At 35.6% G+C, this 25,229-nt stretch overlaps 1 protein-coding gene across 3 annotated transcripts in view; it reads right to left on the bottom strand.

Moving 5' to 3' along the window:
* LOC131038546 (DEAD-box ATP-dependent RNA helicase 16) overlaps nucleotides 1-25,229 on the bottom strand; it is a 156,055-nt gene that overhangs the window by 107,240 nt on the left and 23,586 nt on the right. For all 3 annotated transcript variants that reach the window (XM_057971010.2, XM_057971012.2, XM_057971011.2), the window contains one exon: nucleotides 4,115-4,215. In XM_057971010.2, the coding sequence (XP_057826993.2) occupies nucleotides 4,115-4,215 (101 nt within the window). The remainder of the gene's footprint in view (nucleotides 1-4,114; nucleotides 4,216-25,229) is intronic.

Genomic DNA, 25,229 nt, shown 5'->3' with positions numbered 1-25,229 from the left:
GTACCACATTTTGTGGTCCAACCTCCTCTATAGCATCTTTGAGGATTTGAAACTAAAAAAATCAATATCCTCTAAACAATCAACTACCTTAAGAAAATAAAGGCCCTTTGAACATGTAACCATGATATTGATGAGTGGACAATGCCACATGTTTGTCCACCCATCTATGATAATGTTGCATCCACTTGCAAACCAAGATTCCTTCATTTTCTCCATTAACATATTTTACTTGGAATAGTTCTTATCCAAGACTGTGGTCCTCAATTTTGTCTCCCTTAGTGGCACAGAGAATGGTCCTGCCCTTGCTACCTTCGCCATCGCCTCCTTATAATAAGGAATGGAATTCCATTGGCAAACAAGAATTTGTCAATGGCATCATCCACCTCATCCTTTAATTGTGTGGACATTAAATTCTGAATTAATAATCCCCCTCTTCCTCCTTTTGATGAGATATACTCCATCTATCTAAGGTTTCAAGAGTATATTTGAGCAGAGCAGGCTACAGTCCAAGATATTTGGAAAGGGTGCTTAGAGAAGGAAAATGATATTTTATTGTAAAAAGGGGAAAATATCTATCTTGGGATGGTAAAAAGTGCATTCCCAAGGTTAGTTATTTCTCCACAACTACCAAGGAACTCTTTTCAATGTTTTAGCTCCGTGCAATGCACTTTGGGGGGACAGCTTTATGGTAGGCAGTTGGTTAGTGAGTTGGGAGGTATGCTCCTTATTAACTAGGCATGGGTAGTCATACTCTTTGGGATGAATCTGGGCCACTTGTATTGTTTAATCTAGGCCATTCATCCATTTTTGAAATCTGATTTGAAGGGGACTAGTTTCCCTTATTTTGTAAGAGAACTCTAGAATTGTTGCAAAAACACTACAAAAATATTTGCAGGTTTTATGGAATTCCAAGCTGTTCATATTTCCTGTGAGTGCATGGTTCTTTCTTCTTCATTTAAATTTTTGTAATGTATTTTGTTTACAAGTAGTGTATTTGAGAAAATATTTGATAGGGATTTTTAGTTCATACCATTAAGGATTGGTTGAATGTCAATCCCTCTGCATGGTTAATCTGAACATATTCATGCATTCAGTTCGGCTGTTAAACACTTTGATGAATGTATATTTAAGATTCTGCATTAGTGTTTAAAACTTTCAAAATCCAAGTTTCCTTTGAAGATTGTACCAAATTATACTAAGTTGTGTTTAACTGGTGAAGTATAATATGATAATGTTAGGATCCCCATCTATTTGCCCACATACACTATTTTAGTTAGATTAGTTAATATCTACTACTTTCTCTATCTCTCTTCTTCCTCTTTTTATTTTAATCTGAAATTGCAGACCATAAAACAGCATCATGCATATGAAGAATCTGATGAAATCAAGGCCTGTAGAGTCTTAGGGACCTTGTATGAACCCTGAAGCTCATTCTATTCGTAAAACGTAAGTCCCCCTCGTGTCTACCAGCATGACACAGCAACTTCTGAGCCATCCCACAGTCAAGACCTGGTGAAATGAACCTTGAGGTTGCTTTTTAGTGATCGTTTCATTAGCATTGGAACTTCCTTACACAAGAGAGAATGGGATTGCTATTGAATTCTATTTTGTGTTGACCGGAAGGAGTTGAAGTCCGACTTCAGATGTATCAACAGTATTTATTTGAATGTTATTTTCTATTAAAGCGTATACCCCAAATAATATTGTTCATTTTGAACTTTGGTAATAACAAAAAAAATTGCCCTAACATTAATTGAACTCTGATAATTCAAATCTCTTTGATTTTATACTCTAAGAAAAGTAGCATTATAAAGTCAGCCTGCACTTCACAATATTCAGCAGGCCAAGGATTTGTGTAGCCTCAACCATGTCTTCAATATCCATAAGGCTAGATAACACTCATCATTATTCAAACATACAGATCAAAAACTTCCATTGGTAGACACCAAACTCAAGCAAAATGACCCTAGAAGTAAAGAAATGGCTTCTCTAATCATCCTATGATCATTCATTCTCTCTTTCCCTGTTTCACAACTCTAGACATCTACAATTACCGAGCCTGCTCTCCCCTCAGGGAAGGCCATGGCCTTATCTGCAGATCCTCGTGCAACATTTGAATATGATGTCTCAAAAGATAGGCTCACCCCTTCTCGAGAAAACTTCCTATGATATCTTAGTAACCATCCTCAAATGACTGCCCTCAGATCTTCCTTGCCCGCCAAAAAGGAAAATGGCTCCTACCTGAAGATGGGTTCCTCGTACAATTGAATTTCCCTTTGAGAAAGTTCAAAATTGACTGGCTCCTAAACCAAAAGGAGCTTATCTATGGTTTCTAGTAGCTTAACAAAAACCCAAAACACTAAGATGTCAAGAGTAAGTCTAGAAGCTGCCTGGATCTGTAGATATCCAAATGATACCAAAATATACTTCAGGGCCATCTTCTTGAAAAGATGTTGAGGAAGTCGTTTTTGCTAGATGAATAAAGTAAACTAGAACATGAGAGTTCTCATAGGCAAAAGGAAGAAGATAATGAGTTTCACAAAAATAAGAATAAAGACACAGATGCAAACAAAGAATCTCAAAAAGAAAGACAGAAAAAAGATGTGCATTCATTGCAAGATCTTCAATGCAGGTGCAAGGAAGGATCCAAAATGAGATGATCATTGGTTGTAATATCTATAAACCCAGGTACCAAGTATAGCTTCATCAACAGAGATTTGGCAAAGCATCTGTAGAACTAGCAAAATAGCATCAAGGTAAAAAAAAGTTCATGTGAAAAGCCCAAAGCATTTGAATATTTGATAGTCATTACAAACAAATCTAATTTTCATGCAAAATCTGTGGAAAGTTTTGACGTGTCCTTGGATCATCTTGGATGAAGATATGTGGAGCATTTCTTTCACTTTACAAAAGAAATTTATAGATCTTTAGTGCAGAAAAAATAAGTCAAGTTCAACAGAAGCCTAAGAGACGTGTCTTACCTAGAAGATATGGGGAAAAACATTTAAAGAAAAGAAGAAACAGAGCACTGAAAATACTTATCATGTAAAGGAAACAAACGGAACACACAGCTGAAGCGAAGGTATCAAAAACCCTTCACTAACTCAAGAAACAAAGGAACATGTGGAAGAAAAGATTTAACACTCAAAAGAAATAAAACAGGAGGCTAAGCCTACAATGGTTGAGGCATATCAACATTCACCCCATCATGAGAGGCAACAACCAAAACAGCATGGCATGGAAAAGAAACCTGAAACACAGATATTTTTCTACACATTCAAAGAGAGTGGGAGCTATGGATATTGACAGAAACAAAAGAGTGGCACTTAGGGAATATGGTATTGTCAAAAGCCATCGCCAATTAAAATGGCATATGGGTAGATGAATGATCAAGCAAAGTATCAAGCATATGCAATATTGGATAAGTCAAAATATTTGGTTTCATCTCAAGTTTTGAGGAGAAAAAACTTTGAAGGGGAACGGCATGTTGTGTGTCTAGACTCTACACCCATAATATCATTAGTTAATAATAATATATTGTATAGACCCTTTGTAGAGTACAATGTATTACTTTAGTGGTTATGCATTAGCTGAAAAGTGGAATGCATATCAAAATTACTGTTGGTTTAATGTGATCACTTATTTACGGTTTATGCTATAAGTTTGCCATACAGTAATCTTATCACAAATGGTATTTTCAAGGATCTCATGCCATACCAGAATCACCAGTGATCAGGTGCAATAAGCATTTGCCAAACAAGTTCATAAATTTTGTTGCCATAAATAGAGAGGTCCTAATCAAAATTAGAATGCAGCTAAAAGAGGATATTAATATTCCTCATGCAAATGCTTGAGAAAAATCAAGCACTAATAAATAAAGACATGGTTGATTGTTACAAATAATAGATGCTTAAGTAAAAAAATGAAAAAACACAGATTCATCTTTTGAATCCAAAAAAAATGGTATTCTTCATATTACTGCTGAAACTCCCTGAGATTCATAAACTTTATTGTAGAAAAATTCAACAAATTCAGACCCACCATATAATGGGTAGTTCCAGAATATGTTCCCAAATGTGAAGACAAAACACTTATGCTATTATACTACACGAACCTGGTAGTTGCAGACATCAAAAGGCACTGACAACGAGATGGAATATGAGGAACCAAAGATTTCAGGTCATCTTCATAGCCATATGATAAAAGAAGATCTGCCTGAAAAAAATAGAGTGATGAGTTGAAATCTTCAGAAGGTTTTCACATTGAAATGCTTAAAAAAACTTATTATAATGAATGATTTATGGCAACACATTCCAAATAATAGCTTCACCATAGATACGAAATGAAGAGGAAAAAATGTAATAAAAAGCTCTAACTGCTGTCCATTAACAATTTGCAAGCTATACAGGATGTATCATAATTTGCCATGTATAGTAGATCTAAAATTACTAGAGGAGATACAAAGCAAACATGCCAAATAAAGACTCCTGAGTATTTATTTTGCAGATTCCAATAGACTATTGATGACCTCCAAACTGTATCGAGGACACAAATAATTGTGTAATAAAAATATTCAATTAATAATTTAAACATCATTATGTATAATAAGTTGCATTACACACTGAAAAATGATGATGCCCAAACTAAACCAGACCATGTGTTAACAGATGAATTACACCATAAGATGAAATGGCAGGCATTCTTTGAAGATGAAGTGAAGAATTTGATCTAAATTTTCCATTGAAGGCCATGCATCCATTAAATATGCTTCAAAGTTCAAAAGATGAAATTCCCTTCAAGGAAGACATTTCCCATGAGGCGCAGATAGAATGGCAGCAAAGAATGTAACTTTTAATAAATTTAAATCTGTGTCCTCCTTAGACTTGTTGACTGACTTTCTAAGTATCAAGAGCCACATGATCTTAGCAATTATGTAGCTATAATATCTACTATCTAGTTATATAAAATGCTATAATGTGTCAGGAATCTCAATTATAAAGGTGGAATAGTTTCAGTGTGAATTATCATTGAAGTGAACACATCTTAACCATAAAAAGCTATCATAGAAAAAACAACCATCTATTGCCATTCTGTAGGCTTTTTCAAAGCTATTTATATGGATTCCAGACCTCAGATTCAGGCCTCAGTACAAGCAAATTTAACCAACCCAAAAGGTTCACGTTGGAAGCATAATCTACTAGATACGTCTGAATCTCGTAACAATGAGAATTACCAAAGGGTATGACAGACCAAACAGATTATCAGTGATCCAATACATGAAAGGGCAAGAGAGGCTGATTCACATGTGGAGCACAAAAATGAGGAATTCAAGTTCCTAGACTAACCAAGCACGAATTCACCATTGTTAACATCATATTCATACATATAAATGTATACACACACACACACATACATACATATACGAGCTCAGTTTGCACACATGGTCATCTCAATAAGTATATCAGCAATATAACTACTTAATGTCAGAATCTTCGGGGCATGTTTCAGCTATCAACGTTGTCCTTATTTCAGTTATTATTACAACTCACAAATATGTAAAATTAAAGCAATCCGCATAGTGTCTATCTTGTGCCATACATTTCATGCGTACAATAACTATTTCTTGATCCTTTTCTATGTGTAATGACCCCTTCTCTGGAGTCCTTAATTAACCCACAAATATGCACTTAGTCAAAAAATTCACTTATTATTTTTTTTGAAATGAAAAAACTTACCTAACCAATAAATTTTTTCTTACTGATTATAGTTTTATTATTGAAGTGTAACAAGTCAAATATCTTCATAATCTATCCACTATTATAGTTTTATTATTGAAGTGAACACGTCAAGTATCTTCATAATCTATCTACTATTTGGAACACAAATAAAATGACCAAATCAATTAATATGCTATAATTCTTAATTTACTATTGATGTTTCTCCACTTTAAATTTTAGCACTCTAACTTAATAATTTATTCCAATTTAGAGATAGTAGCTCTATAGCTTTACCAATGTAATTGTAAATGTATTGTAATTTCCAATTTAATGGACAAGTTATATGCAGGATGGTGTATTTTAATTTTGATATTATGCCTATGACACTAATATTGCTATCTTTCTTTTACTGCAGGTAAGGAGGATGAACATGTATCGATTTCAATGTCATCTCCTTTGATTGGAATGATGTATAAATAGTAGGATGGCCACGATCAAGTGGCACCTTGATCGGACATGTCTTTTAGACATGTCTGACCAAGATGTCACTTGGTCGTGACCCTTACTAACATCAACCGATCCATAACTAATCGGTGCTATAAACATACCCGATAATGAATCGGTACCATTGTTAATAGTAACAGTGCTTTATAAACATATCCGATCATGAATCAGTATCATTGTTAATGGTAACAATGCTTTATAAACATATCCGATCATGAATCGGTATCATTTGTTAATTGTTACAGATATAAAACATACCCGATAATGAATAGGTATCAAAGCATATAATAATGGATTAATATAATGTAAACAATAACAATAGCTGTTAGCATTATATGCTATCGGGTTAATAGCCCGATAGCATTCAGATTGACGCTTAACGTAGTTAAGCAGGTCGTCAATCTAATCTATCATCATCCAATATCGTTATAGTCTGATAAACATAAAGCATGAATGAGTAAACTAATAACAGAATAGAGGAGATTAATGAGTAAGGAGAGTCTTATCTTGCAAAAGCTACTAATGCATTAACACTCCCTCTTAGCTTTTGGAAGATAAAGTAACTTGCATCACATTTCTTTTTCAAAAATGTCAGTCTCCAAGAATATATATCATCTATACATATGATATGAAGTACCATCAGAACATAGGATACAAATATAAAACATTACTCTAAGTATGTGACATAGAGTATCACCCAACCATGTGATATAAAAGATTCATCATTTTATTGTGACAAGATATCACCTAAACACGTGATATTAGTATTGCCTAAACACGCAATACTGAGGATAAACATATGAGGATGGTTAAATTCTCATCTTTATCCAGGTTGTGATATGTGCACAAACATTTCATTCAAATGTTTTATCACAACACCATCATGGCACATCCATGACATACCATAGATCCAACATGATAACTGGTTTGAGAATCATAAGATCGTCATCTTATGATGTCTGCATACAAGTGTTCATAATCTGAGAGATCATCACCTCTTAGATATGAACACAGGGGGTAAAACCCAGAATGTCTCAACATGACAAAAGAAGTTTACATTTTCAACATCTTATTTACAAAGCAGATTACCTTTCTATCATACCTAAACCCTTTCTGAAGTGATCAACCTTCACTTTGGAAAGTGGTTTGGTCAGAATATCTGCAGTCTGATCTCCCCTACTAACATATTCTAATTTGATCACATTTTTGTCTACCATGTCTCGTACATAATGGTATGGGATCTCAATATGTTTGGATCTATCATGGAACATTGGATTCACTGAAAGTTTTATGCAACTTTGATTGTCGCAATGGATGATAGTAGGTTTCATCGGATTACCAAACAATCCCACAAGCAACTTTCTAAGCCATACCGCTTCTCGGGCAGCCATGGAGGCTGCAATGTATTCGGCCTCGATGGAACTTTGTGGTACAAAAGACTGCTTTCTGCTGATCCAAGATATCATGGCTGATCCCAAACTGAAGCAGCACCCAGAGGTGCTTTTCCGATCAGTCATACTTCCAGCCCAATCTGAATCTGAGAATCCGTGTAGATTAAGATCAATTTTCTTAAACTTGAGACCAAGGTTTAAGGTGCCTTGTAAATATCTCATAATGTGTTTTACTGCTACCAGGTGTATCTCCTTTGGCTCACACATAAACTGACTCAAGGCATTTACTGCATAGCAGATATCTAGTCTTGTATTTACCAGATACATAAGAGACCAATCATTTGCCTATATAGAGTGGGGTCAGTAGAAGGTGATTCTGCTGCTGCTTCTTTAAGTTTATGAAGATTGGTTTCCATTGGAGCGGTCATAGGTCTGCAGTTGAGCATTCCAAATCTCTTTAGGATGTCTAATGTATACTTGCCTTGATTTACAACAATGTTGTCAAGATTCTACCATACTTCCAACCCTAGGAAATAATGAAGGAATCCCAAGTCCTTCATATCAAATTCTTTGCATAGCTCTTTCTTGCATTGATCTATAAGGTGATCTTCTCCTGTGATTAATATGTCATCAACATATAAAATCATTATTAGCATATCACCTTTATTCTGTTTGTAGTAGAGATTAGGATCTGCATCATTTTTAGAGAAGCCTAGTTTTGATAGTTATGTGTCAATTCTTTCATACCAAGCCCTGGGAGCTTGTTTGAGCCCATATAGAGCTTTCTTGAGTCTGCATACATGAGATTCTGCATGATGGATCTCAAACCCTTCAGGTTGCTCTAGATATACTTCTTCAGATATCTCTCCATTAAGAAAAGCTGTCTTTACATCCATTTGATGTACCTTCCATCCCTTTGCTGCTGCAATGGCTAGTACAGCCCTTACTGAGGTATATCTGGCTACAGGAGCAAATGTTTCTTCATAGTCTATTCTTTCCTTTTGAGAAAATCCTCTGGCTACAAATCTTGCCTTATATTTTTCAACGCTGCCATCAACTGCTTGTTTGATCTTGAAGAGCCATTTAGAAGAAACAACAGACTTCTTAGTTGGCCTAGGAACAATTTCCCATACATCATTTTTCATTATGGATTGATACTCTTCAGACATAGCATCCTTCCATACTTGATGTTTAAGGGCATTTGTTACATTGTCAAGTTCGTTTTTAGATAGATCATTCATAAGAGCAACATAGCTAGTAAATTTATTAGGTCTTTTGCTTTCTCTGAAGGTTCCAGAAGGAGCAGCAAACCTCTGAGCTTCTTCTACTGTTTTGGTGGCCCATAGTGGTCTTCTCTTGAGATTTCTAGGTGAGTTTTCATTTTCATTTTCAGTTTCATCTAGATTCTCCCTCTGAAACTCAAGGGCAGGATTTTCATCTAAGTTAGAGGTAGGTACATAGATTTCAGGTTCTATGAAGTTCTGAGCTCTTTTAAAAGCCAGGTCCTCTTCAAATATTACATCCCTACTTAGTTCAATATTTCTTTGACCAGGTACATAGATTCTGTAGGCTTTGGAGGTTTCACTATATCCTACAAGCAATCCTCTTTTTCCAGAAGGCTCTAGTTTTAGTCTCTTTTCTTTAGGTATATGGATATAGACAGGACATCCAAATATCCTAAGGTGGCTAATATCAGGCTTAATCTTAGTGAATACTTCCTCAAGACTTTTGTCCTCAAGATGGGAGTGAGGGCACCTGTTCTGTATATATACAACGGTGCTGGATGCTTCAGCCCAGAGATTTGTGTTAAGGTTTTGATCTAGGATCATGGCCTTGGCAGCTTCAACTATAGTCCTATTTTTCCTTTCCGCTACCCCATTTTGTTGGGGGTTATAAGGTATAGTAAGCTCCCTCTTAATCCCATTATCTCTACAAAATTCTTTAAATGAATCTGATGTGTATTCTCCCCCATTGTCGGTTCTTAGGGTTTTAACTTTGTTTCCTGAGTGGTTTTCAGTTAGTGATTTAAATTCTTTAAACCTAGAGAGCATCTCTTCTGATTCTTTACTTTTCAGAAAGTAGATCCAAGTCTTCCTAGAGTAGTCATCAACAAATATTACATAATACAAGAATCCCCCTAGAGAGGATACGGACATAGGTCCGCATACATCAGAATGAACTAATTTTAGAATTTTGCTAGTTTTCCTAGTACTATTTTGGAATGCACCTTTGGTATTCTTACCTAGGGCACATCCTTTGCATGCCCCTGAATGATCTTGTTTTAACTTGGGTAGACCTGTGACAAGGTTTCCCATTGAAGATAAAGCCCTAAAATTCAGATGGCCTAATCTTCTATGCCAAACTTCATTTGCATTAGTGGTTTCATGGATTAGGGCTAGATTGGGTTCCGTGCACAGCTCATACAAATAGCCCCATCTCTGTCCAATGGTCTTTGCCTTCTTGATGGAGGAGTTCCTTGGCCAAGCCAATACTTTGTTGTCCATGAATGTCACTCTGTATCCGTTATCTTCCAGTGCCGATATAGAGACTAGATTTCTTTTGATGTCGGGGACATATAGTACTCCTTCAAGCCGCAAGGTTATGCCTGTCTTCAATTTGATGGTGCAGGTTCCTACTCCTCTGACTGGAAGTGTGGAGTCATCTCCGATGGTTACGTCCTCATCACTCTCCTCTGTCATGGAATCAAGTACTTCACTAAACCCAGTGATGTGCCTGGATGAACCACTGTCAATCACCCATGAGTTGATTTTGTTAGAAGCTTGACTTGTGAGTGCTGAGTAGAATACGTATTTCCCGGAGTCATCTTCCCCTTTAGTCTTTCCTGCTTTGACAAATGTAGCATGTTTCTTGGTTCTTTCCGGGCATTTTGCAACGAAGTGTCCGAACTGATCACATCTATAACATTGAATGTGAGATAAGTCCTTCTTTGAACTATTCTTGCCTTGACGACCTTTTCTCTTTCTAAACTACCTTTTCTTGTTTTGCTTGGTGTTTAGAACTTGCAGGTCTTCATCTATATTCTTGTGTTTCATTCCCATCTTGTTCAATCTTGATTCTTCTTGGAGACAGTCATCCCTTAATCTTTCAAACTTGGGATATTTGGACCTTGCACTGATTCCTTGGACGAATGTGCTCCATCCACTAGGCAACCCATCTAAAGCAATGAGTGTTAACTCTTTGCTTTGGATCTCGTAGTTCAGAGTTGCAAGTTCATCTTTTAGAACTGATATCCGCATGAAGTAGGCATTGATTGTCTCCCTTTTGTTCATGGTGATATGATTTATTTCTCGTTTTAATGCTAGAGTTCGACTTGCATTTGATATCTCAAATGTGCTTTCAAGAGCTTTGAACATTTTATAGGTTGTCTGATGTTTTCTTATGATGGGCATTATGTTGTTTCTCACCCCATCAACTATTATTTTTATTGCCTTTTCATTTCCCTCAATCCATGCTGTTTTGTCAGGTTCATTTTCGGGTTGAGCATTTTTAGTTTGAACAAACGAATCCACTTTGTTCTCTTTTAAGATCATTTGAATTCTGAATTTCCAGGCTGAAAAATCATCGCCACCTCCGAGTCTGTCTTCGAATCTGATAGCACTGGCCATTTGAAGAAATGTGATGTAGTATATAAACTTGTTCGAATTAAATAGCCTCAAGTTCGATCAACTTGCTTCTGATAACATGTAAATGTATTGTAATTTCCAATTTAATGGACAAGTTATATGCAAGATGGTGTATTTTAATTTTGATATTATGACTATGACACTAATATTGCTATCTTTCTTTTACTGCAGGTAAGGAGGATGAACATGTATCGATTTCAATGTCATCTCCTTTGATTGGAATGATGTATAAATAGTAGGATGGCCACGATCAAGTGGCACCTTGATCGGACATGTCTTTTAGACATGTCCGACCAAGATGTCACTTGGTCGTGACCCTTACTAACATCAACCGATCCATAACTAATCGGTGCTATAAACATACCCGATAATGAATCGGTACCATTGTTAATAGTAACAGTGCTTTATAAACATATCCGATCATGAATCGGTATCATTGTTAATGGTAACAGTGCTTTATAAACATATCCGATCATGAATCGGTATCATTTGTTAATTGTTACAGATATAAAACATACCCGATAATGAATCGGTATCAAAGCATATAATAATGGATTAATATAACGTAAACAATAACAACAGCTGTTAGCATTATATGCTATCAGGTTAATACCCCGATAGCATATTAATGCCAATATGAATCGACATTAATATGCTATCGGGTTAATAGCCCAGCCCGATAGCATTTAGATTGACGCTTAACATAGTTAAGCAGGTCGTCAATCTAATCTATCATTATCCAATATCAATATCATAATTATGACCAATGTTATAGTCTGATAAACATAAAGCATGAATGAGTAAACTAATAACAGAATAGAGGAGATTAATGAGTTAGGAGAGTCTTATCTTGCAGAAGCTACTAATGCATTAACAGTAATGCCCTCACTTTAATCAACACATTAGCAACCCCTTTGCTGCCCCCTGTCGTCCCCAAAAATGGCCCGAAAAATCAAAGACTCAAAAACACATACTCCTGTCCCATGTTGTCCCCATCCCGAAAACTCAGAGTAACATAGTTTAATATTGTTATTCATTCCTTAATCCATATACATAGAGATATTCAAATTTGTTATTTTGATTTTAGGTTCAAACACTAAATGGCATCATTAAACTTTCTGTCACAAAACCTTTAATTTGATAAGCCAATGTCTAAAGCTATTTCGAGATTCTAACTCAATCTTCAAACGATCCTAATTTAAGATTCTCCAAATATACTAGCTTTAATCAAAACCATTTATAAATACAAAAAACATATTCCAAGCCTCCAAAATTCTCATTTTAATGCACATCTTTTGATAACCATGCATTAGATTCTAGTAAATAATCATGTTACAAACGATACAATTTTTAAGATTCTAATTTGTACTGTCCCCTTTTCAAATTAGGATTTAATAAAAAACAATAATGATAAAATTATAAATATAAAAGAACAAAATTAAACATAGCCATAACTAAAATTTAGTTAAGTTTAATGAATGGTCAAAAGGCATAAGATGAAAAGTTGTGACTCCCTCAAACATGAGATATAAAAGGTTGAAGAGAACTTCATTTGAAAGGGGGATAATTTGAGAATCAAAAGTGAAGATCTGATTTAAATAAGAAATGCAGATCTGATTGTGAAAAGTTGTGTCCCTTTCAAAGGGCAGAAGTAATGAAGAGTTGCACTCTTTCAAAAAGTGCTAATTGTGAAAGGGTGTGTCTCTTGCCAAAGGGCATCCATAATGAAGAGGTGTGACCTCTCCCTCACATTGAGAGATATAAAGGAAAGGAATCAAAAGCATCCAGTGAGAGGACCATCGATCAGATCAGATGACAACTTAAGTTACAGAAATTGGCAGCCTCATAGTAGAGGACATTACATAATTTCCTTTAATACAATTATCGTCTATTAGCACTTGGTCATGGTCTCAATTCCACTCTGTTGTGACGTAATCACACATCGCCCCATTGCAAATGGGAACCCCCTCTTTTTTGTTTTGCTTTTAGTTTAGACTTTAGAGTTTTGGTCTCCGGTCTCTAAGTCTCAAAAATCAATCAAGTTTTGTGAAATTTGGAGTCATCAGAGTCAAAAAGTGAAGGAATGGTCGAAAGAATGTTTTAATGCTACGGATGGTCTCAAATAGGTTGAAGGAGTAAAATCGCAATTTCTTGGGGTCAATTCTGACAACTTGTTTTTTTAGGAAATTTGCTTTTTTTGCTTTTTCTAAATTTAGAAAGTTTTTGTTTTTGGCAATATTGGGCCAATTCGGGAACCTGCTTTTTCAGCTTGCTTTTTTCTAAAAATAAAAAAATGCTTTTTGCTTTTTTCGAGGTTTTGGATGGTTTCAGGTTCAGAAGATCTGTCAAGTCAGAGGAATTCATCCTGAATACACCAATTGTGAAATAGTTTTCGAATTTAGAGTCAATAAATTCCTTGTTCAAATTATGGAGGTCGCCTGGAAAGAGGAAAATTTTCAAGCAAGGATCAAGCCATGGTGAAATTTCCTTGGCCAGCAATGAAGTCTGCCCAAGAAGGGGTAATAAAGATGATTAAGTATAGGCGCTTGGAAGCGGAAAGGTTGAAATTTTGGTTAAGTATACAAATTCATAATCCAACCTCAAGTCCGCCCTAGCAAGCATGGTAAAGTTCCTCATCAACACATGAAGTCTGCCCTAGGTGGTTAGAAAAGTTCCTTGGCATTGTGCAAACTCCGCCCAAGCATGATTAAAAACTTCCTTGGCCATGTGCAAAGTCCGCCCTACCCCATGGTGAATCTTCCATGCACACTTGCAAAATCCAATCATGCCATGGTCAAAAGTTCACTGGTTAGCATCCAAGTCCGCCTAGACAAAAATTTCAATAAGAGAAAAAAATCATAAAATTATAAAAAAAAAACTGAGTACAAGGAGAAATTTGACCAACTCATGAAAGGAAAGAGTTCAAATTTGGCTAAATTGAAAGGAAATAAAGCAAAAAGGTTTCTAGAAGAGAAGCTTCTAAGGAAAAAAAAAGAATTGCCAATAAGTCTTAAAACCAAAAAAAAAACACAAGGAAAGTTCAAATTGGAAGCCTAATTGTGACTAAGTTCATTGCCTTCAAAAATTCATTAAAACAGAAAAAAAACAATGCAGGGAGAGGTTCGAGTTCTCTATAAGTATAGGCCTTGGCAACTTCACTATTCACACTTTTCTCTCATCCTTATGAAGTTCGAACTTTCCAAGGCATCTTTCCAAGTTTTTTAGGCAATTTAGGGGTGTAATTGCAGGTTTCAAGAAGTTCTAAGGAGAATTCAAGTCATTTGAAGGTTGATCATCAGCATCCTCTAGGAATCTTATCCATTTCTTGCACGTTTGAAGCTCTTCTAGGGCGAAATTGTAATGTCCCCACTTCGAAATAGAATTTAATAATAAATGATAATAATAAAATTAAAACATTAAAAATTAAATTAAAATATAAAATAATATAATTAAATATGATTAATTAAAAATTAATTAAGTTAATGAAAAGTCAAAAGACATGAAAGGAAAAGTTGTGACTCCCTCAACAATGAGATATAAAAGGGAGAAGAGAACCTCCTTTGAGAGGGAGGATAAATTGGAAATGAGAAGTGCAGATCTGATTACGAAAGGCTGTGTCTCTTTCAAAGGGTAGAAATAATGAAGAGTTGCACTCTTTTAAAGGGTGCTAATGGTGAAAGGGTATGTCTCTTGCCAAAGGGCATACATGATGAAGAGGTGTGACTTCTCCCTCAAATTGAGAGATATAAAGGTAAGGAATCAAAAGCATCTAGTGACATCACCATTGATCAGATCAGATCAGAATTGTTATCGAGTTACAGGCAGTAACATCCTTGTTCTTGGTTGTATGCATGGGGATGTGCTTAATATGTATGCTTAGTATATGAAGCTTGATAAAGCTGTTATGCAGAATCTAGTAATAATATTGTTATAAACTGCAATATGTATGACAATCATACTTAATATCATATATATTCATAATACATTAAAAGTTATTGTACTTATAGTCTAATTCATGTTATTATTGTCAACATTTAAGAAGATGGGGATGAGATGTTCCAAAGAGGGGCAGTCTAAATCCAAGCAATAGGTTAAGTCCCAAGATAGGGTGGGGATCAGCGACCCATAAGCCTTGAGGGTATAGACCCAAGATAGGTAAGGGCTTGGATCTGTAAACTTTGAGGGAACCTATTGTAGTTGGTCTGTAAGCGCTTTGGTAACATGCATAAACCTTTCTCCCTTAAAATTGAAGTAGTAGCAGGGTTTGATATCTATATTAATCATCTAATGAGGAAAATAGATAAGCACTTGTTAATAACTAATTGAAGAATATCAATCAATTTTAATATATTGAAATAGATTTGGTAGGGGACATTACAGAAATTTTGGAATTTTACCTTCCAAATTCTCTCCTTTCTGTCTAAATTCTCACTATCAGATTAATACATAATGGTTCTACACCAAGATTTTGAATTTCATCAATAAGAAGTGCTTTTTGTGTGCTTCTGTAGAGATATCCTAAATCAAACCCAATTTTCATAGAGATGCATATCCCAAGTCCGATTTTGGGTTGCCTAATCTGATTTTCATCTCAGAAAATGCTTAAAATCAGGCTCTATTCTTAAAAAAAAAAAAATTCAGAGTCTGAAATTCAAGTTCCAGAATGTTTGTGAGGTCTGATTACAAGTTCTGGGACCTTTTCCAGGTCTGATCAGACCTAATTTTGAAGTTTTCTGAGTTTGATTTTGGATATCTAGGGTTTGCATAAGGTCTGATTCTGATTTTCAAAATCCTTCCCAATCTGATTTTCACTCCAAAAGGTCCAAATTCCATGATATTTCAAAGTTTCTACGTCTGATTTCAAATTCTGGAAAATTTCTGAGTCTGATCCTGTGTTTCCAGAATGATCTTAGGGTCCAATTTTATTCAAATTGGGCTAAATTCCATGATTTTTGAAATAATCTAAGTCTGATTTTTATTTTCAGAAGTATTCCTAGGTCATATTTCCAACTTTAAGTACAAAATTAGACATAAATTTCATAAATTCGGAGTCAATTTAGCTATGATTTTTGTTTCTCGGACCATACTCAATCTGATTGAGTCTGATTTTCAAAGTTTAATCAGAAAATCAGAGTTATTCTTTCAAAATTTGTCAAGATAACATCAAGCTTATTTTGTTTAACTTAGAAATTTTTCATATTTTAAAGTACTTGATGACAACTCAAGGAAGAGGTCATTCTGAAGAACAAGAAATTAGGCAAGCTTCTGTAATTTTCTTAGATTGTTATGTTTTGTCTGTCGTTCGGGTTTCGTTGCCCTGCTCTGCTGGACTAGTTGGCATCTTTTTTGCGGATGGGTCCCGGTTGTTTCTGATCTTTCTTGTTTTCTGTTAACTCTGGGTTCCTGGTCCCTGTAAAACCAGTTTTCCCCTTTAATCAAGACAACTCAAGGAAGAGCCTTCCAAGAAAGTGTCGATGAAACAAGGAACCAGTTGAAAAGATGATGGAAGAACAACATTCATGCTTCAAGATGGAATCCAAGGATGAATGGGGCAAAGAAAGACTCACACTTCATCAAGACATTCAAAAAGATTAAGTCATCCAAGAATGAAAGGCTCTACATCGACCTTCCAAGTCCAAGGCAGAGAATTTTAGAAGAGTTAATCATTTCGGAGTATGCTTCATATGATGCAATTGGAACAATGTTGAGTATCAAAAGATATTGCCTAAGGCATCAACACTTCTTCATGATGAGGAATCAAATCTGCAAGGCAAGTTGAGGTGGCATCCATATCATCAATCAACCAATCCAAGGGTTCCAAGTCACACATGTCCAGGTGCAATGAACCAGACTCAACAAGTGGCTCCTATTTTCTCATTGGTTATCCAAAGTGTTGTAATTGTCTGATTGGCCAAAAGAGTTTTTTTGCAAATAACCCTAATTAGGGTTTTATCTGTTAATCTTGGTCGTTGATCTTGCATCAATCTAAGCCATTGCTTTGTAAAGGGGTGTGTAAAGTTTTGATGCCAATAGCTAACAAGATGAGAGGGGGGGGGTGAATCATACAAACTTAATCTTCCATAAAATCAACAAATTCAACCTCGGTAACTTATACCTCAGCAATATAATCAAAAACTGCTAAACATGCAAACTCATAAACACATAATCATCACAACACATATAACACCAGATTTAACGTGGAAACCCAAATAGGGAAAAACCACTGTGGGATTTCGGACCCACTAAGAAATATACTCTTCTAGAATATGCTCGATTAAAAGCAAATCCTGTTAAAGATTACAAACACATTGCTAGATGTGACCCGGTTAAGGGATTTCCCTCAGACCTGTTAGGATCTTCACTTTGTTAGAAGTGACCTTGTCAAAGGATTTCAAACATTCATTTAGAATGTTACCTTGCTAGAGGGTTTACAAATAAGACTATTAAGTCCACTCGGTTAAGAGATTTTCTGTCACTTACAAAATAAACAACAATAATAAATATATCTGCAACTTCACATCTGAAATGCTAAAGCAGATTCTTATTTGCTCAAAATAGTCTTGTCATAAGACTTATCTTGTCCCTCTACGGGGCTCCTTACTCTGTTATTCAAACAGGTCTTCAAGCTTCTGTGCTCGGTAATCACTATGTAGCAACCCTGTGCTTACACTTGCCCGCATACATTGTTCATCAATAATTTCTTATTTATAAACAATTTGCTAACCACTGAATCTCCTTGATCACATTTCCTATGATCAATCTTAGCCATCAGATCTTCAATCTTGACTAGGTTCAATGCATCCTTCGATCTGAAAACGTTTTACCTTCTCTTGGGACTTGCATTCCTTTCTTGGAACTTGCACAAGGTTATTGCAGTTCAATATGAGTTGTAGATCTTCCTGCCGATCTCCCATTGCCATAGATCCTTAACAAACTTCATGCACGGCATACCAATCATTTAATCAACTCCAGCTCATCATTGTCCTTCATTAAATAATGTTTTTATCCATCCAATGCGATCTGTCATAACTCGGTTGCAACTCGGTAAATACTAAACTTTACTCGGTAGACATTCCGTCTTCATTAACCGATATCGATAACCTTAGGGTTTACCGACTAGGTTCTTTACTCGGTGACATAGTATAGTATTAACCTTACAATCAACAACATTTGTAGGATATCAAAACAATCTAAACATCATGATCTCATCATTGTCTAACTCGGTAATAGTTGCCCATTGAATAACTTATTTCTCCCTTTTCTTATCACATTCTTTCTGTGTCTTTTACCGACATCTTAATTCTCTTCAAATCAATCTCCTCAAGATATGGCAACATCATACTGAATCAGAAAATCAATTTCTTGACATCAATGACAAAATAATGTTATAAAAATCGTTATCATCCTTTTTCAGTTATATCAAATAATCTTCAACAACCTTCTCAATATCCTTAATGAATATCAACAATCTCCTTCTATTGAAATGCCAACAGGGTGCCTATATTCCTCCTCTCATTTGTAAACAGAGAGATTTTTGAAAAATTGTTGTAATAATACTTCTTAAGTGCTATGACATTATTCATTGTTCAATTGTTGGCGAATTGTCTACCTTTGCAAGTTAGCATGGTTTTTTGGCTCTCAATAGAATAGATTTCATTCCAAGTTGTTAGATTGAATGAAGGATTTGATAGAAATGCTCAATATGGAATAATGTGTTCATACTTTTGATAATTGGATGATTTTCAGTTATCGTGCAAAGTTAACCAGAACCAAAAACAAAAACTTAACTTCTATCGCTCTATTCATTGTTGAAGATGTTGGTGAATATGAATGATGTGAAATCTTTTGAATTCCTTCGAAGATTGCACCTTTCTTGTGTAGTTGTTGAATTTGGCGAAGCAAGAATTGGTTTTGGATTCCACATTTGCAATTTATGTCTAAAGTTCATAGGATTAAATTAGGATTAGAAGTAGCTTCCTAAGCCCTCATCCTTTTTCCATTTTTTCCAAGTCTTAGTATAAGTAGGATTGAAAAGAGCTTATTGCAAAATTATTTCAATAAAGAGAAAATTATAAGTGTCAACAATTAGTAGAATCCTTTGATTGATTCACTCCTCGAACAATTACGTAAGTCCCCATTGAGATTACCAACATATCACAACGAACCAACTGAGACTATCTGCATGAATCTGGAACCTTGGAGTCGACTTTGTGATCACACAGCCAATTTGTTTAGCTCATAGAAGATTTTGATCAAGAGAGAATAGGATATCTCAGAGTATTTTGCTCTGAGTTGCGCGTGCATAAAAAACACACCAACACTCTCTCAATTCAATACAATGGGTTTCAATTGGACTTCGTGAGTTATATTGCTTTCAAAAAGGATTTATTTTATTTTATTCACTAAGTCTTTATAAAGTGCTTTTTAAAAATATCCCTCCTTTGCCTAGTAACATGAAGTTATTTTTAAAAGAGGGGCCATTTGACATCCAAAATGGATGCCTAAGGAAGAGGAGAAATATTTATTTTATTGAGCTTATTGCTTCCAAAAGGGGACGTCTAGAAGGAATAATAAAAAATAAAGTGAATTTTAAATGTAAGAATAAAACATAAAGTGAATTTTAAATGTTTCATTTGAGAACTAAAAAAAGTTTGAACTTCTTTGGAGATTTCAAGTTTCAATTTTGGAGGGAAAAGGTTTCAAATTGAAGGATGGTTACCCTAATTTCCTTTACACTCTATATATTCATGTTTTCAGCTCTCATTTGACATTTGCTTTTGACAACTTAAGGTTATGCCATTGGAATGCTTCTAGAGTTCATCTTTGTTAGTTGGAGGACGAAAACCCTTTGCTAAATCGTTGGCTTTGATGGTGAAAGACCCACCCTAGCTGATTGGAGTTCAGTGATCAGATCTTACAATGATTTTGCCTTGATTTGGATGATTATGGAGTTGAATGAATGAAAATAGATTCACTATTTTTGATGTGTTTTTGTTGATTTTGGTGTGGTGTGTGGTATTTAATAGTGTGGTGTGAGTTTAGAGATGATTAGATTCAATTGATGATGATTTTTTGAGTAGCTGTGAATCAAAGAATTACCCGGATTCTACTCTAGATGGCTAGAATTGGAGCAGGGTCCAAGCTTCGTCCGCACCTGGGTTCTCCCCAGGTGCAACCCACGCAGCTGGGTCTTCTGTGGGTCGTGCAAATCAAGACCCGCAGAGGACCCAACCACCTAGGTCGCACCCAGAGAGAATGCAGGGCGAACTCGAGTGGACATGTGAGAACCCAAGCCCGTGGGTGCCCAAAAACGGGGCCACGGGTCAAAAAATGATTTTTTAATTAAAAACAGCTTTTTTATTATTTTTTTTCCTTTCAACCCTAATTTAGCCCTTATTATGCATTTTATTCCTCTATACACTCATTCTTCTCATTTTATTTGCATCTTTCAAGTTTTTTTCTCTCCAAGCAGGTTTTAAAGCTTTTTGCATTTTTCTTCGAAAGTGTAGGCTACGGAGGTGTGAGACAAGCATCAAAGGTATAGGAATCATTGGAGAAGGAAGATTTAGCCATCAAAGGTGAGTGAATATGAATTTTTTCAATAATGTTTTGTTTTCTATTTTTATTTTAGGTGCATTATTCATATAATCATGCATAATGGCTTAGACTGGAAGTGCAAGTGCAAGTGCAAGCTCTACTTCAATTGCCCAAGCCTGAACTCGACATAATCCCTTTAAAATTGACGTCGATTCACCACTTTGGCATTATACAACAATGATCAAGCAAAAATTCAGGGGTGAGAGTTCTCTTTGGCAGTGTAACGATTGTGGCACTAAGTATACCAGCTCATACTATCAAGTGAAAGGTCACCTTTGCTTCATCCTTGGACATGGAATTAAATTTTGTAAGGGATCAGATGGCAACAGGCTGCCAAAAGCTCTAGTCATAGAATATATTAGAAAACAAGAGAAAGATGATAGGAGAAGTGGCAAACCAAAAACTAATCATCCTCTTGCCAAGGCAAGCTCGAAGAGACCTAGTAGTAGTGGCTCCACAAAACCAGTTGGCCCACATCCTTTCATGTCAATACCACCACCTTCTACACTAGAGAATGTTATGGTTACACAGAAACGAAGCCCATTGGATACTGCCTTCAAAAATGAAATCAAATAGATTACAGATCAAAGCATTGGGCATTGCATTTATGGAAATGAGCTTCCTTTCAACGTTGTTAAGTCACCTTAATTTCAGGACATGGTGCATACCCGTTATAATACACCTTCTGATTATGTTTGTCCAAGGTATGAAAAGGTGTGAACCACCTTATTGGCAAACGAGAAAGTTTTCGTAGAGACGCAATTGAAAGTCAGCAAAGATACATGGCCGGAAACAGGTGTGCCCATCGTTTTTGATGGATGGAAAGATTGTATAAAAAGGCCATTGATCAATGTTATAGCAATGTGCCCTAAAGGGGCAATGTTTTTGAAAGCGGTGGATTGTGATGGACAAAAGAAAGATGCAACTTTCATTGCCAATATCCTCATAGAATCCATTGACATGGTGGGGTCTAAAAACGTTGTCCAAGTCATAACGGACAATGCTAAAAATTGTAGGGCAGCTAGGTCTATAGTGGAGGCTACATATGGTCACATCTTTTGGACACCATGTGCAGTCCACTCACTCAATTTAATTATGCAAAAGATTGGCACACAAATTGATAGGGTGATACAAGTGTATGCGAAGGGTGAGGAGATTCAAATGTTTGTGACTAATCATCATATGTCACAAGCCATTTTCAAGACCTTCTCCAAGTTGGAGTTTTTGAAGGTAATTACTAATTTAAATTTTTATTTTTTAGTTTTTAGTTTTTAGTTTTTATAGTTGATATATGATGTGTATTTTGTTATGTCATGTTAGGTTGCTGAAACACGATTCGCATCTCACACGCTCATCTTAAGACAACTTGTGAAGGTGCGAGAGACCTTGAGTTCTATGGTCATCAACACCTTGTGGAGTGTATGGAAGCAGTCCAACACAGAAAGAGCTCAAAAAGTAAGAGCATTGATCCAAAATGACAAATGGTGGTATAATGTGGAATATGTTTTGAATTTCACCGAACACATCATGAGCATGATTAGGTATGTTGATACTGATCACCCATGTTTGGGTGAAATTTATGATGGCATAGATTGCATGGTGGAGAAAATAAGAGAAGTGATAACAAAAAAAAGAAAATGACCCAACGGAAACATTTTTCCAAGTTGTGAAACAAATTGTTGTTGACCGTTGGAACAAGATGACCACCCCCTTACATACCTTAGCATTTCCTTTTTCACCAAAATTTTATAGTGCAAAGATGCTTGCAACACCAAGGAGGGTGCCACCATACAGAGATGCAGAGGTTGCTACTGGCTATAAAGTTGCCTTTAAAAAAGATATATCAAGATGAGGGGACAACAAATATTGTCTTGAGGGAGTTTGGCCAATTTGTATCTACAAAATATCATGATGTTGTAGCTCTTCATGCCAGATATGGGATGGATGTTGATGAGTGGTGGTATGTACATGGTCAAGGCTCCATTTTCTTGCTACCTCTTGCAATTAAACTTCTCTCCCAAGTATGTATCTTTTTATTTTTTATTTTTTACTTGTATAGTTTTCCAATTCCATTTGATGCTATCATATTAAAATAATTTTATTTTATAATTTATAAATTTCTAATTATGTTTTAACTTTTAACAGGTTGCAAGTTCTTCTTTAGCTGAGCGGAATTCGAGTACATACTCCTTCATCCACTCAGTCAAACATAATCATTTGGGTGCAAAGAAAGTAGAGGATTTGACCTACATACACTCCAACCTTCATTTGTTGTCACATAAGAAACCTGAATATAATGCGTGTGGAATAAGGAATTGAGATCCAGCCCTTGGGTGTGCTGATTTAGATGCTACAGTTGCACAAGTGCCCAAGTCTCTATAGACGAGGCAGCTATAAAACTTGAGGGAGACACAACTAGTGGGAGTGGCATTCCAATGGATAGTGGTTCAAACGATACTGAATTCGAACCAAATGATGACCTTGGGATGGGGTTTGATGCTTCAGATGAAGATGAATATAGAAATTAAATCCCATAGGCCATATCAATATGGCTTGTAGTTTGAATTTTCATTGTGTCATGACATTTTGAAACTTGAATATTATCATTTTTGCAAATCATGAATATGATATCACATTTACGATATATGAATATTTATTGGCAATTATGGATTTGTCATTTATGTATGGGTAAGTTACATTGTATGGATTGTATCATTTGTAATAATGGTAGTGATAGTTTATATTTTATAATTATGATGTTTGAAGATGTACCCATACCCGTACCCAGGGAAAAAAAATTGTCGATTCCACGATCGATTCCACAATTCCATACCCGAATCTGTATCCGTACACATACCCAAATCGGTAACTTAGAGAATTACTCATAATTCTTGAAGGCTGAAGGCTATCATTTTGGGTATCATTCCATTGGATTTGCCATAGCTGGGTAGCCTCTTTAGAATACTCATTTTAAGTGTTGGGCAAAGTTCTGGTTTTTAAGACAAAATCGCCCTTACAAGGAGGCTGTATTTTTCCTCATCTTGGGTTTCCAGACTGAACCAAACAATCACAGAGTTCTGCAAATTGCCTTTCTGAAGTGTCCTTGCATAGTCAAGTAGTTGGTTGATGAAAAGAAATATTTCGGAGTTGTTTGGCACTTGCATTTATGCTTTCCTAAGGAGCTGGAATGTATTTGCTGTTCATTTGAAGACCTGAAAATGTGATGTTTAGCCTGTGAACAGATCTGATATTCATTTCTTGAATCTGATTTCAGTTTGTAAATCAAATCTCTTTGATATTGTAATTGAGTTGTTGTATGCTTTGATGTAATGCAAAAATATCCTCTTCCAATACTATGTTATTACCATACTTGCAATCATATTGTTGAATGAAACTTGAAAGCAAAACACTTCTGCATTTCCGTATGATTCTAACAACAAATCAAAAAAAAATCAGGGGTGGACATTATACAATCTTCTAGATCGTTAGTAGATATGATGAGTCCTGGGAGAATGATATATTTTAGTTTTGACATTTGCCATGATTGATATTCTACATCAATCTTGGAGCTAATTAAATATTATTTTTGTAACAAATTACTCTATCTTGTTTAAAATAAATTGAATATTGTATATAATAATTGTTAATGTTTGTAGCTGTAGAAGACTTCATTATACCTGCGATGGTTGTGAAATCTTCTTGCTGATGTTTTTCTTTATCTTGTCTCAACGTTTCTCAGTTTGTCTATATTGTTCGACCATATTGAGCTCTGTGGTTGATTCTATGGGTTTTTTAAATGCTTCAAAGAAAGCTGTAAATGTAACGATTTCCTATGATAGCCGTCACCGACCATCGTGTTTTGCTAGTGCCTTCATGGGAGTCTCGTGCTTGCTGGCGCGTCTTCTATCCTTATTGTATTTCATCCGATAAGAGGTTTACCTGTGAGGCTCTTCTTGATGTCCGTTTATGTAACGGCATGTATGTAATTGCCGATAAGCTTATGGCGTTTTGGCTTTTTGTCTACCTCCAACAAGAGATATTTCGAGCCTTGTTTTTTCTATATAGGAGTGTTAGCAGTTTGTTTTGTGGGCGCGTGAAGTCCATAAGGGAGACGATATATATTTGTGCATAAGTGATCATCCAGGTGAAAAGTTTTTTTGGATAGTATCTCCTTCAACGACTCTGCATTTTCATCAGCATTTTTGTATCTTCTCTGCCTCCTCGTATATGATTGATGTATGATTATTTCATGTTGCAAAGAGCTTATGTGCTAGTCGTCTTGTAGAAGCTATCAGTTTTTCTGAGATGTTATCGGCTTCTTCTGTTGATTGTTAAGTGTTAACAATCATGTTTAGATCATTGCTTGATTAAGCTTG

Source organism: Cryptomeria japonica, chromosome 10 (assembly GCF_030272615.1).
Source record: "Cryptomeria japonica chromosome 10, Sugi_1.0, whole genome shotgun sequence".
NCBI lineage: Eukaryota > Viridiplantae > Streptophyta > Pinopsida > Cupressales > Cupressaceae > Cryptomeria > Cryptomeria japonica.
Note: the sequence above shows the minus strand (reverse complement) of the source record. Positions and strands in the feature narration are given on the sequence as shown.